This window comes from Carassius carassius, chromosome 24, assembly GCF_963082965.1.
Source record: "Carassius carassius chromosome 24, fCarCar2.1, whole genome shotgun sequence".
Taxonomy (NCBI): domain Eukaryota; kingdom Metazoa; phylum Chordata; class Actinopteri; order Cypriniformes; family Cyprinidae; genus Carassius; species Carassius carassius.
In genome coordinates this window covers 373,767-388,629 of record NC_081778.1, presented here as the reverse complement: position 1 = coordinate 388,629, position 14,863 = coordinate 373,767, and the positions used below count along the sequence as shown (strand labels likewise).

Genomic DNA, 14,863 nt, shown 5'->3' with positions numbered 1-14,863 from the left:
TATAATGAGAAAACCCATTAATGGTTATTTTACACACATTTTGCAGAAAGAAAAATGGTATATTGAATCATTCTGTTATAACATAGTTGAGAATCATCTTTATACAAAGTTTGGTAAAAAGAAAAAAATCTTGAAAGCTAAAAATGTATCAGCGATTTAAAAAATCAATTGATTTTGCATATGCATCTTCATTCATGTCTTTTCATTTTTTTTTAAGAAACCGAGGACATAGCATAACTTATGAATGAAATGCATGAATGCAGAGCACAAGGCTGCACTGGGAAATCCCATGTGTAATGCATGACATGCAATGTGCATCTGTGCTTGCAAAGTGAACGAAACTGCTTTGCAGCATTTCACACCAGCAAATAGGGGCTATTCCAGACAGGCTGGAAAGATAGACGCATCTAGTTAGAGAAAAAGCCACAGTTCAAAGGATGTTTACATTTTCAAATAAACTGTGAAAATGTGTCAAATTAACTTTTTGTCCCAATGGAGTCTGTGTGTGTCATACAGTAAGATAGACCCACTGTACTCGTATGAGGACATATTTTTCTGCAAAAACTACTTCCTGTACAAAAACAAATTTTAGGTATTATTAAGTATTATACTTATTAGGTCCTACATATCCCAAATAGCAAAAACAATTATAAAATGCACACCAGGCAAACTCTCGTGTCTCAGGAGGTTATGCAAGTGCAGCAAATTTTGATTAAACATTTATCATGAGTCTCTCTCAAAAAAGGCTCCTAAACATAAATGTCATTCTAAAAAAATGTCTACCATAAGTTAGTTGCAGATGCTGCCCATTTTTGTATTTTGTCATTGAATGCATTGAAATGAAACAGTAACACATTTATGCAATTTCAAAATGTAAATTATTTTATGACGTTAATATTTCATAATGCAGTTAGAATAAAATGAAGATCTGACAGTCTCTAATTAGCATTTGCATTATGTGTACTGTAAATGTGTGAGGCTTCAGATACACACCATCTCTTGCAATGACAGCAGAATCAAACTAATAGACAATGCTGTGTTACAGTGACGACAACATGCATCTCTAGGAAACACTGCTCACTCAGTTTCATGTTTATAATGCTAGCAAACTGACCACTGATAATATATCATTCTTAGGTTTTTCAGAAGTTAAAGGTTCTTTATCAATCCATTTGAGACAAAAAGGTTCTTCTATGGCACCTTTATTTTTAGGAGTATATTTAAAACTTAAAGATACTGAAAATATATTGGCTTACACCATTTGAACACAATGAAACGTCTCATTTACCATGAATCACTAATTCACACGTATTTTTATTCTACCAATAGCATAGATAACTAAAAATAAATGTAAATGTTTTTTTTAAATAATAGTTTTTGCACTTTTTACATTGATAGTGTTGTTTACAAAAGCATGGTATTACATGCATTAATTTCACATTCACATTTTACGGCGTACATGAGCCTCAGAGGACACACGCGGTGGGTGACGTTAGAAAAACGCCCTCTCACATTCATCCTCAGTGCGGTTCATCAGGCTTACTTTAGGCTGTGTGTACACCTCAGATACACCACAGTAACAAACTGTGCTTGAGCTCAAAGGAACCTTCATTTAATATGCAAATGTTTACTCTGTTTCAGAGGGATGGGATCGGTAGAGAGAAACTCTTTTACATTGAAACATTTGAGTGTCACAGAGTCCCGTGTTTTACCAAGTGCAGTTTTAGATCAGGATGCCCCTGTATTTGAATTAAAGGTAATTGTAGGCCATTTGAATTATTACAGAAAACACATTCAGTATCAAACTGTATGCAAAACAAAAGCAAAATGTATATAATAATACAATTATATTGACTACTGGACATACAAAATCAATCTGGTTTATTTTCGAAGATAAAGTATAAAAATTCAAGTTCAATATAATTGTATAAATTAGGCCAGTTGATGACAGTATTATACAAGTAATATTTTCCTGATTAATGTTGACTTTTACTTTCTAATCCCAGATACTATCGACTAAAACACACTAAAATCCCAAATCGTGTTTCTGCTTTAATAACTGTACAGTACATGTGACCTTCAACAACATGATCAAATCTATTCTCGCTTCAGTGCAGAACTGCTTACACTGATATTATCAGACTGTATTTGGCTACACATCATGACAGATACTATAAAGATGTGAGACCAGCTCTGTTGTGATTGTGGATGGCAGTCAAAGTGGAGAAACCTGTGCTAGTCTTCTTTTACACTCAAGTTGCTCCCAGACGTGTCTTATGAAAGATAAACCTTTTTTTATTTTTTTATGGAGGAAACAATAAAGTAATGTACTGCCTACAAGACATTGACTGCACCCACGCGAAACCGAACCAAGGGTACTTACAATCTAATATCTAAGCTTTCTTTCACTGCAGTCCTCAGACACAGGCAGGTTTCTCTCCGACTCTTGTCTGACACCCATCCCTCTGGAGAGCAGATCTGGCCCAAGAGCCCTGCTGAGCCTGGAGACTCCCACACCACCCGACAGAGCAATGTGCACAGACGCTACACTACAGAATATTCTACTGGGCGTGCAACAACAGCAACGCTTCTTTTGAGTGCATGCACTTCTAGTGCCACATGGCTTGTTTATATGCATTCTTAAATCAAGATTCAAGATTTTTTTTTATTTTCTATTCGTCACATACAAGATTATATATAGCATATATAACCAGCAGTGAAATGTGAGGTAAATGTTGTCACATATACCGCACAGTGCACATGGTTGCTGTTTTATGGCATTATATGAGAAATATCATTCAATGGTTGTCTCTGGCGGCCGACAGCAGCCCATCCCCCTCTCTGAGAGCCCAGACTGCCTGGGGAAGGGGAAGGGGAAGGGGAAGGGGAGGAGAGTCTGCCAGACAGCCAGTCACTGAGTGCATCAAGCCACATGGATCACCTTTCAGTGCTTTCTGGAGAGATGCGCCTGTGTGCATTCATAATTAAGGAGCACGCGAACTCCAGGGAGCTGGCACGCGCACAATAAATGACTGTCACCATGAGGCATTTTGTACATTGACCTGCAGACACTTATAAACGTGCTCAGATATAAAAGCCACTCACAGTAAGCAACGCACAGCTGCTGCTACGTGAACATTAAAAATAAAATACAAAATCTAGTAATATGTGCTTTTGGCAGACGGTCCAACTGGAGCAGAGAGACACGCCCACTTATGCAAATGTGAAAGTGAGTCAACGGCAGTGTTTAGGGTTCAGTTCCAGCTGAGTTTATTTCCTTTATGAAAAAGTTCTGTACAGGAGCATATGAACAGTCTGACAGGCAGGGACTTGACACGATAAGCTGGCATGTGTTGGCATGATTAGACATAACAAGATTTCTACACAGCATATTGCACAGAATGGAAGAAAATAAAGTTAATATATTTCAACTGTATATAAAAATCCTTAACAAGCATCTTGAAATGAAGAAAAGGCTAAGCAAGGATGTATAAAGATAGTGCCTGTCGAGATAAAACGCAACAACACAGCCTACATAAACACACACTATTTTAGCCTATGATACAGCTGTACAAAGAGGGTTTTTTTTTTTTTTACACAACAGCTATAAACCTGAATCGGAAATACAAATCTATTCACCATGCCTTAAGATACTAAAACAATCAAGTAGAAAATATTAAATATTCAAATACAATGAGGAACGCAGTTCATAATCGTCGCGAAACTCAAATGGACCATTTGAATGTGTAACGATTTTCCCTCCAGTGGTTTCTCAAGATATAAAACGTCAAGAAAATCGCTCGATTAAAGCTACAATCGGTTTAATTCGGCACGATCAGGGAAAATGTAAAAACGAAGCACATGTTGGCTTGAACTGTGTTGTGTCGTGTTCTCGTGTGTGTGTGTGTGTGTGTGTGTGTGTGAGACGCCTGCAGATTGAGACTGTAAACATGAAACAGGTGGTCCGTTCAGATCCACCTGGCTCTTCAAATTAGAAAATCCAAAACACCGATCGACACCCCTATTTATATATATTTGTACAAAAATACACTGAGAAAATAATCAAACGTTTCCTCTCTGTAAGTGTCAAAAGTCTACATTTAAATATAAAAACAAAGGTGAAAACTCTAGCCCTTCTTCGGAGAAGGAGACAGACAGATGCGGGTTCTTACAGGAACACAAAATAAGACGAACTGTTTCAATATAAATACATCCATATAAAAATGGCATCTGAAGAACAGAAAAGAACACAGCCATGACGAAATTAACAGTTTGGTCCTGAATTGTAGAGAGTAGTATATAAAGTTCAGCACAGATTTGAGTTTGTGTTTGAATCCTGAAGGTAAGAATGAAAACAGCTGGTGATTTTTATTCCTGCGAGAAGTAAATCAAACATAGCGCCATCTATCCATGTACATCATCCTAACGCTAGTTTAACTGTTCGACAGAAAGCTCAATACAAGAGACGACAGATAACATGCCTTCTTTCTTTTCTGTTCTTTTTCTTGGTGTAAAAAACGACTTGCCTTTTGTCAACCCACCTTGTTAATAAATCCGCCTCGCTGAAAATCAGCCTAAATATCAGTACCTCTTTAAACAATCAAGTCCACTAGGCGAATGGTTAGTTCATAAACGTCTCTTTTGAAGTAAAAATGATTAAACAGGCGATCAAAGCCTGCCTTCGTGTGCGTGCAAATCAATCACAGTTGTCCAGTTCAGAACGTGTTTTCTCGAGCACTCCTCGTGAACTTCTTCCTCTAGTCTCGCGCCCAGCACGGCCCTCTCGCGACTAAATGTTTCACGGGCGCCGTCACGTTTCCGTCCTGTCAGCATTTCACCGAAGCATCGAAGCTTTGTTTTTCAGCACGTCGCCGGGCGAGAGCCTTCACACTGCGGCTTATTTTACAAACAAACACACTTGTCTGTTATCCCTTGTGTTCAGTGTTCTTCCTCAGACGCATTTCCCCTAGTTCAGCACGTGAGCCGTGAACACCAAGTTAGAAATGGTGGACTCCAGCCAGTCCCCAGAAATCATCTCGCTCACCTCCGGCGTGCAGTAGTCGGGGAACTCGAAATGAGAAGCCCCGGACTCGAAGTGCATGTCGAAGTCTCTGTCCAGCACCGACGAGCCGATGCTTCCCATGGACATGCTGTCAAAGCCTGGGCTCGGGTTAACGTCCAGCATGTCTTCGTCGAGCTCCTCGTCGGAGGAAGAGGAGAACTGCGATGAAGAGGAGGAGGAGGAGTGCGACCCGGACGGAGCGGGCGAGGACGCCCGGATGCCGGTGAACCGGTGGCGGTCCGAGGACGCGCTGCTGGGGGAATCTGCGCCCTCCTTGCCGCTGCTCGCGCCGTCCTCGTACAGACTCAGCGGGTCGCTGGACTCGACGGAGCTGCTCAGGGTCGGGCTGCCGGGCACGGCTGCTGAAGACGGGCTTATGCCGCTACAGCCTCCGTAAACGTACACCCGCTTCGCCTTCTTGTCGGGAATCTGCTTGGAAGCCGACGCGGACTTGGATTTGTAAAGAGAGTGGTGATCCGCGGGGAACGCTGCCTTGGCGCCGGTCAGGACTATTCTGTGCGGCTTGCTCGTGGACCTGGAGCTCCCGCTCTTCTTCGAGGCTGGTTTCGAGCCGGCGCTGGCGCAGCTGCTCCCGCTGAGCTTCTCTCCCTTCTCGCTCGGTTTGGAGCCGCTCGACTTCACCTTTTTTCTCGGCCGGTACTTGTAGTCGGGGTAGTCTGCCATGTGCTTGAGCCGCAGGCGCTCCGCCTCTCGGATGAACGGGATCTTGTCGCTGTCTTTGAGGAGCTTCCAGCGCTTGCCGAGTCTCTTGGAGATCTCCGCGTTGTGCATGTCCGGCGACTGCTCCATAATCTTGCGCCTCTCGATTTGCGACCACACCATGAACGCGTTCATCGGTCTCTTGATGTGACCGCTGGGGGTTTTGCACCAGCCGGGGTCAAGCTTGTCACCCCCGGATGCCGTGGAGCCGGGGGTCGGGGAAGAAGCCATGTCCAGATCCAGCGCGCCGGAATCGGACGAGTCCCCAGCAAACACCGTGCTGCTTGTTTTCTGGACCATTGCTACACCAGTCTGTGTGTGTGTGTGTGTGAGAGCCTCTGTGCGCTCTCAAGTCCAACGTGTCGCTAAAGAAAACTCAGTCTGATAGTAGTCCTGAGGAGAGCTGGTGCACCACACACACGCTTTCAGTCGTGCTCAGTGCAGTGGCGTGGCTTTATCATAGAGTTCACGGAGCTGAAACAGTGTCCGATTTCCACAGTGTCCGTGCATCCAGTAATAATGCTGTAACAGTCGAAGAGCAGTTGAAAGTTTGTATATGAGCGCAGTGGTGTGAGGGCTCAGTGTTAGTGTGTGCGCGACGCAGCACAGCTCTGTTCGAGTTTCGGAAGATATCTGACTCCTTCTGCATATCCTTCCCCGTTCAAACCATGCGGGAAAACCGGGATGTGATGCTAGCACAAGTGTTCGTCTCTTGAAAACAGTCTGTAAGTTTCAACAGACTTCTATTCTGCTTCATGCAGTTTTATCCGTTTCCAATGGAATAATAGCGACGGCAGCCGGCCAATGAGCTGCTGTCTCTACCCTTCCCCGAGCCAAAAACACGCCCAGTCTCTTTTCATTGGTGCAAAAAGGAATCTAATAATCATCAGCGCGTGCAATGAGGAGCTTTGGGTCTGACCTCATTCCAGTGTACTCGACAAACTTAGTTTTAAAGATAGCTACACGCTGATGTGTATTTTTATTTTATTTTTGCATGTCGACAAGGGAGGCGTGATCTTTTAATCCTTAGAAATAAAAACGCATTCTGCGTTCAGTTAAAAAACAAATCTGGATATGTTCATAAAAGACTATATTTTGACAGGCACATATTTTGACAACAATATGAAACAGCCAATACATCAATATGAATGAAAGAATCCTGCCCATGAATATTAATATATATATTAATATATATATTAATCAATATCTGCCATCAAGCTCTCGCTCATGAGAGAGTCTCGTGCTCAGGGCTGTGTTGGTGTGCAGTGGCAGGATCGAGGCTCGTGTGAGTGAGTGAGTTCAGGCTATGCGCGTTGTTTTGGCTGGTTCGGGAGAGGGCGGGGCCTCTGAGCAGCCGGGCGGTCCGTCGTCACAGAGCGCACGCCCCAATCAGAGTTGGTTTTCTAAGTCGAGGCTAGCAGCGCTCTCTAGATTCTGAGAGATCTTTAAGGCTCTGGAACAAGTTTGTGTCGAACGTCGCCTCTTACCCATGCTGCCCGCGCGCCAGTGCTTCATAGACACCGGTGCATGTTTTGACCGGGACCCGACAAGACCCTGCCCCGGTCCACGCCCGCCGCCGAGGACACACTGGACGGCAGTGACGCTAGATGGCAGAGTGCAGCCAAGCGACTCAATTCGCTTGCTGTTAATGCATCAGAATGTATATTTGTTTAAGAATGACATAACGACCAACCGACAGATCTTTCTCAACGGTTTGCCTTGCATCCTTGTTATTGTTTATCCAAAACATGAGCTCAAGCGTGACCTCTTTGGAATAATGTCACGCTCCTCACTTGAGTGTACATCAGCAAAACAATGCGACTGAAAGCGTCATAGGCTTGTGTTCATGGGTCGTGACTTGTTCAAACCCTCTCAGGAGCCATGAAACGACGCGACACACATCAGAAGACAGTAACCCAGCAGACTAATACAAGACACGCTTCTCTGACACATGACAGTTACATCACGCGCAGTTACATGTATTTAGATGTGTTTTGTTATTTATCGGTGTGAAATATTTATTTGTCAGTTCTGTGCAGCTTTTCAAAACATTATTTTTGATTAAAATGTAATAAAGCGCACCTTTAAGTAATAATGGACCTGTGTAAACTGATAATAAACCACGTTATGTTTACACACGTGGGTGTAACTTGCATTACTGTGTGACTGGTGTTGCGCGTGGTCCAGCTGTTAACGTGCACATGTCAAAGCAGCAGGTGCAGGGCGTCTATAGCACACACACCAACACTGTATGTATACCCTACCATCCGATTCACTGGCAGTATTTTTGCATCACTGGCATATCCAGTTAGCGACTATTAAACTGAATGGACTGCATTTAGGCCGAGAATTATATTCTAGAATAACATAGTTCAAGTATGTGAAACTTTTTTTATCACAACAAATGCACATATGTAAACTTAGCCATTCATTGTAAAAAAAAAAAAAACACATCAAGAAAACATTTCCAATGATATACAGGCTTACCATTTAATTACATTTTCAAGTGTATATTTTTCTGTTCTGAAACTGGAATTCTGGTTTTAGCTATAAGGCATGCTAATTAAAAGTATAAATACAATTATGTATACAAATACAAACATGTAGTTCAAGGTCATAAAAACTGCATGCAGGCATCAGAAAATGCTGTTTTAGAGGAAGTATAGACTACAGGCCATACTGCTATTGCTTGACATGTAATGTCCAGTTATTTCACTTCATTCTACAGTTCTGCATTGCATAGCCAACACTTCTAATGATCAGTGATGAATAATTGATCTGCTCTGAGAACACATATTCAGAGTTCATGTGTGCACAGCGAGGTCCGTGTGCTTCTCTGTTTAGACACAGACACCTTGCGTATATGTAGGTCACACATGTACATAAATCTGTGTCACGCACTGTCAAGAAACAGCACATCTGCTGTGCTATAATGAAGATATTGATCATCATATCATGCAAAGTGTATTTGATCAGCTGCTTCAGACACATCTTATCTTATCGGCTGAGCAGCTGTCTGGTGACGCCCGGTTAATCATTTAAACACAGACCCCAGCATGCTTACTGACGAGACTTTAAAAGTCAAACTTTGATTTTAAAAGTTCAGCAAGGGGAACATCTGTCGACGCCAAGGTCGGATGGAAGTGAGACAGACAGAGATAGGCAATGAAAGATTAGATTACAAGTTGGTCTTTTTATCGGCCTATGCAGAAAGCTGTCTCTCATGTCCTTAAATATAACATCATTTTAAAAACCGTTAAAGCATTAATAGTTACAAAATAATAATAATAAAAAATTCCCTATTACCTGTTGATTGAGAGGATTTAGTAAGGCAGCTAGAATCCTGAGGGACGAGTGAATTACAAGCACACACACACACACACACACACACGCAGTGCCTCGGTCCTAAACCCATTGGAGAGATGTTTGGCTGCCTCCTGGAAGAGTCTGCAGTGATTCCCCTGTGGTTTACGTCCATATATACCACAGCTCCCTGTTCTAATGTCAATGGCTCTTGAATTCTCTGCAGACCCACACCACCCTAAAGACAATAAAATTAGAAAGAAGTGTAAGAAAAAACAAAATGAAACAAGCTTTTTGTTACACTTTCCACCGTGGAATAAAATGTAATTTTAAATGCACAGAAAACAGAAAAAAATGTTGTTTTTATTTCCAGAAAAAATCAAACAAAATATCAATATATTTCTAGATGTGCAAAAGTGGAGACTGCAAATTGACACATTTTCTAGTGAAACGACAAAGTGACTCAACACCAATTACAGGCAAACGTCAAGCTCTTCGCACCTAATGGGCAGACCAGAGACTGAAATGGAGAAATAAGGGTTAAAGTATGTGTGTTACTGAAGGAGAGGGCCTCGTAATCCATCTGCTCTCAGTTTACTGCCTCAATTTGCCTTTGTATTTAACATGAATGTTAAGGAAATGTGTATGCAAAAAACTCATTGTCTGGCCATCATGTTTTGTTATTGTGTTTGGAAATTGGGGCAGATGTATTTGCCATGCATTCAAAAGCAGAAATGAAATTCTGAAGTGGAATTAACGTCATCTTTCTGTTCTTCCTCTTCTTATGGCAGAAGTTTTCTTATAAATCTATTGTTATGTACACCTGTCTCATCTGACAGTATGTGAACTTGATCATGGCGACGAACAATAATGGGAGAATATGCCTTCAACACAACTAGTGTGAGAGTAGTCAACACGTCTGACTTCTGTAAGAAACGGTGTATACATTTACATTATTTAATTCAGCAGATGATTTCATTCGAAGCAGCTCATAATTTAGAGACTTGGCGGTTTTGGGAAGGGCAGGGAGATCCTTCCACCACGGAGGTACAGTGATTTTTTTCCAAAAGCTTATTTTTTAAGTGTTCACTGTGAGTTTGATATCTCTAGAGATTCAGTGACGGCTTGATTACAGTATGGTTCTGTTGGTGCTGAAGCTGTTTGTTCAATAGACAGGTCTAGATAGGTATATTTTATAATGATATGAAACACCAAACTAGAATTTTGTAAAAGTGCAGAAACTGAAACTGCCTTTGAGCAAGGTCTATAAAATACTGATTTGCACTAAATGTTGCTTTACACCTCTCCTGTGAGGTGTACATGAGAAGGTGTGATGGTATATAAGCAACTCACAATTCTGTTCATTGTATTGAGTATGAAACTGAGAGCGGTGTTGTTGAGAGGGTGGTGTTGTCTAGATTTTGTCCAGATTTTTTGGTCAATTACAGAGTCATATGGTGTATTAACACCTTCACCTGTCCACAGCTCCTCAAAAGTGACCTTGGGGCACTGAGCAATTACCAGACCTCCCCTGGATTGCTCTTGACCTTATGAAAGTGTTTCAGAGAATCTGGATGCTGTGAGGTTTAGACGGATCATGTGCATTCATGCTTGGCTTTTTGAGCATGGTTTTACAGCAGGTATAGAAAGAGGATGTCTTCTATGGTTTGTTGCAAAATGGAAAAGCACAAAAGGTTCCTCTTTGTGTTTTATAGATCAGACTAGAAAGGAGTAAAGGCAGTGTGTGAGAGTGATCGGTGGCCAATCAGTTGTCTTTTAAAAATCTGTCCATAGTGTTGATGGCCTATAGGTGTGACTAGACACGGTTTCTGATATTAATTTCCCCTTCTTTTAGGTAAAGAGTGTTGGAGTCACAGACAGATTTGAACTTGCAACCTTTGCCACTGAATGCAAGAAATATGCAGAGTCTCCCTATAGATATCAGGGCTATCAGAAGCCCGAAGCCCCGGCGCACATGCCGGCCTGCCTTTAGAGTGTCAGGACCAGACCGCACCAGACGGTCGGATGAATTGGTAAGGGGTTCCCTGTCCTTTGGTTCTCCATGTCTGGCAGGACGCCGAGCAATGGGAGATGTGTCAGCTGATCCGTGATCATTCGGCTGCTGCGGCTCTGGTTTGCACAGGCGTCTCTGGGCAGAGTCGGACTGCTCGTGTTTCGCTCCTCTCTCCCCTCAGACGCACTGCGGCAGCCACTGCACACACACACACACACACACACACACACACACACACACACACACACTGCACTCGCTTCTGTTTTTAGGAGGGAGGGAGTGGGACGGCTCTCTTGTCTTGTCTCTCCCAAACTATTCCTTCTTCAAGTCTCGCTTGGAAGGCTTTCTGCGGAGAACGTGAACATGCCTGGGAAGTTTGGAGGCAGGATCTATACCCTTGGTTTCCATGAGGAATACAACATTTCCCCAAATAGTTGGTGAGCTTGCAACAGATCCAAGAGGAACAAACGTTCTTGAAGGAGGGAATGCATTGTCTATGGTCTGTGTGGCACTGGATTATCGCGGTGGACTCGGATAGCTTTTCTGCTTCAAATTTAAGGCTTTGACCACAGGCCTCTCCCAGTCGCACCTATCCGATCATGCCATCATCCTGTAACTAGATAATAGATTCCCGGAGTCCTGCTTCCAGCGGGTGAATCAGGGAGAGAGCTGCCCCAGACAAGCTGACCTAAATCGATCCCAGCGCTGTCTGGAAGCTGCGAGTGAGAGAGAGCGAGAGCGAGGCGCAGCTTCTTACCAGCGGATCTGCTCTCCGCCAGCAGCATCATGTGGAGAATCGGAGGGACTGCAGACTCTCTCTCTTTTGCTCTTGTTTCCTGAGCTGCCGGAGGGAAACTGGCACGCCTTGCCACATCTCTTGGGGATCAGCTCCTTTCCAACGGTTTCTTCCTCGTCTCCTCCAGCAGTGATCAATCAGTCAAGCTCTGGCGCCAGTTTCATGGAGAATTAGTTGCTGCTCTGAGCCACTCTGATCAGCCGGCGCTGGGGGAACACATCTACCTGGACTGGGACACGGCTGTGCCGAATACCGTCTGCGTCTGTAGAGCTGTGAGCGAGGGACAGTCTGGGCTCCACAAGCGGAGTGGATTATGGCAGGAGTGTATCCTTCTCTCTTCCCTCTCCACCTCCTGTTTTTACTGTGAGTGTATAATGCGTATGTCTCTCTCTCTTCCTCTCTCTCTCTGACACACACACACACACACACACACACACACACACACATCGGTTCTCTCTGGCTTATCTCAGTCTCTGTTGGCTGATCTGTGAAGGGTGTTTTGCGGCTATCAGAGATGATATTTCTTACAATAGCTCAGAAAACATGATTCAAACACTTGAGGAGGGAAACCATGTGTAATGTAATGTAAACATTACAGCAGCTGCTATTTTTATTTAAATGTTATGTATTAAAATAACTTGTTTTACTACAACAATGATTTGCAGCTGAAGTAAATCTCCTGACCTGAGAAAGCAGTTGCAGAAATGTGCCTGCTGAACAAAGAGCATAATAAAAAATATATTGTATTTAAGTTACTGACATGTTTATAAATCAATTAATAGTTACAGAGATTGTATATCTAAAATATAATTTGCCAATTTAAATCATTTTTCTGGTTACAACGAGAACACATTTGAGAACATCAGACCTGGCATTTAAAAGTCAAATTTTGTTGCAGTCCTCTGAGATTAAGACATTGATCATAAGTCAGATATACAGACAGTCAAACAAAGACAAACAAATGATACAGACATACAAGATAGAAATATGGTTCAGATTTATTGTTCCTATGTCTGATCACCTTTAAATATTGTTGTAATGTGACATTTCATTGGGTTTCAAAGTGATTTCAAAGTGCCTCTTGTTTTGTCATACATTTATATGTACTTTATATTAAAGAAATGCACATAAATTCAAGAAATAATTATGAATAAAGACAGTTTTAATCAAATGCAGCATGACATTTCTTTATGCAATCTGTTTAGTCTTGTGTCTCCAGTAAAATGTACCACAGTGCCATTATTCAGGATGTGAATTCTCAATTCATTAAAAGTACTAAAGGTTAAACTATGCACCCATTGTGATCTAATATACAAAATGTGGTAAAATGTTTAACAGTCTCATCGCTGTTCTTCACCCTTGAACTGCATCCAGATCATGTATAACGGATAAATCAAGCATTCAGGATAACAGCTGACTATATTAGGCATCATAATTACAGGTGCTCTATCTCGATCACACACTCAGGTGATCGTAATACCACCGGCATTTCTAATGCCATGTGTCCTATTATATGTGTACGAGCTAAAGCCTGTCCATCTCATTAGCTCATCTTGTGTTTCTGACTCAAAATCACCTGATTACTGGAAATGTCAGGCAGGATTGTTGTCATTCTGTTCAGGTGTTTCACAGTGGGACTCATTGAGTCTTTTAGTATCATGATGGTATTATGGCAAGTTTTCCCAATTTCAGTGAATATGTTAAAACTGAAGTGCATCATTTTTAATGCTGTCTCACTATGAAAAAGAGACGATCAGTTCTCATAAAAAGTGTAACTCTGCAATGCTTAATTTGAAAACATTGCTTTGTATTTTGATCCTGATCCTGAAAAAAAAAACACTGACTCAACTAATGGAGTGAGTTTATGACAGTCTTAGCTGTTTTTCACAATGAAGAATATGTTCAGCAACACGTTTCGATGATTTGCAGTTCTGTTTGGTGACTCAAATTGTAAAAAAGGATTTCATATTTAAGCATCTAAATGTCAAACGTAGCTTTATGCATGCAAGCAAATCATCTGAAACAGACATCTGTGTTTGCATGAATTATATGCATTCTATTTGATGATTTCCATCCATTAGGAAATGTCACATGTACTTCTGTATGCACAGACCACAGTCTCTAAATCCCTCTTCTGAGATGAATATAAATTCTTTGACATTTCAGTAAAATGTCCTCACATCATGCCAGCACATAATGAGCGTTCATCACGTTCCATACAATGAATGAGTATTTTATAATGTAAAAACAGAACACCTCAACTGGCGGAATCGGTTTATGTGACATTTAAAGAACACAAGCGTAATTCTGATGTTGAATGTCATGTTTTTTTGTTTGAGACATGCTTATGGATCAATATCTGAATAACTAGGCCTTTGGTTTCATAACGCTCTGCTGTCAGCTTGTTGTGCTCTTGTTTTGACACATTGAATGATTTATGCTCTTGCGAAAGACGGCAGGAAAATGTGACAAACAGCAATGCGATGATTAATCAGATTCTCTTGTGTGCATCAGACATTCTCAAACAGAGCAACCAGTGTCCGTCAAACGTGAAATTAGCGTCAGCGCTTGCAGTGAATGTCTGTGCTCAGTTTATGCTCCTCTGAACGTGATGCTTGTTTATCATTCAGCCCCGTCTGATAAAACATGACCTGCACTCATATCTGAGCTTTCAGCTTTGGCTTCATTTCAGCAGCTGTGGCAGAGCTCTTTCAGATCGTGCCAGCAATCTCATGACAGCAGGAGACGCAATTAAAGCACTGGGATTTCTAAAACATTACCAGCAACACTCGTGGAGTGGAGAGGTCAAAAGATTTAGAAACTGGAACTGAAAAGAATTATACTTTTTGAACAGTATTATCCTTTTTAGTTCCACTTTCTGATTATTTAGATTTCTCCACTCCACAAGTGTTAATAACCACACAAAAGCCTTGCTAAGAAAGCACTGGAAATGCCATCAAGAACCTTT

The 14,863-nt window shown here is 41.9% G+C and overlaps 1 protein-coding gene and 1 long non-coding RNA gene across 2 annotated transcripts; one reads left to right on the top strand and one right to left on the bottom strand.

Moving 5' to 3' along the window:
- Nucleotides 1–3,246: 3,246 nt before the first annotated feature.
- On the bottom strand, nt 3,247–6,536 carry LOC132102679 (transcription factor SOX-4-like). The gene has a single exon (XM_059507273.1). The coding sequence runs from the start codon at nt 6,080–6,082 to the stop codon at nt 4,967–4,969; it is 1,116 nt and encodes a 371-aa protein (XP_059363256.1). The 5' UTR covers nt 6,083–6,536; the 3' UTR covers nt 3,247–4,966.
- Nucleotides 6,537–11,124: 4,588 nt separating this feature from the next.
- Nucleotides 11,125–13,066, top strand: LOC132102678 (uncharacterized). Its single transcript, XR_009423275.1, has 2 exons — nt 11,125–12,821; nt 12,866–13,066. It is a non-coding gene; the product is annotated as an uncharacterized LOC132102678 (long non-coding RNA).
- Nucleotides 13,067–14,863: the final 1,797 nt, after the last annotated feature.

Excerpts from the sequence above, each read along its gene's own strand:
- LOC132102679 (XM_059507273.1), bottom strand. The coding sequence starts at position 6,082 with ATGGTCCAGAAAACAAGCAGCACGGTGTTTGCTGGGGACTCGTCCGAT.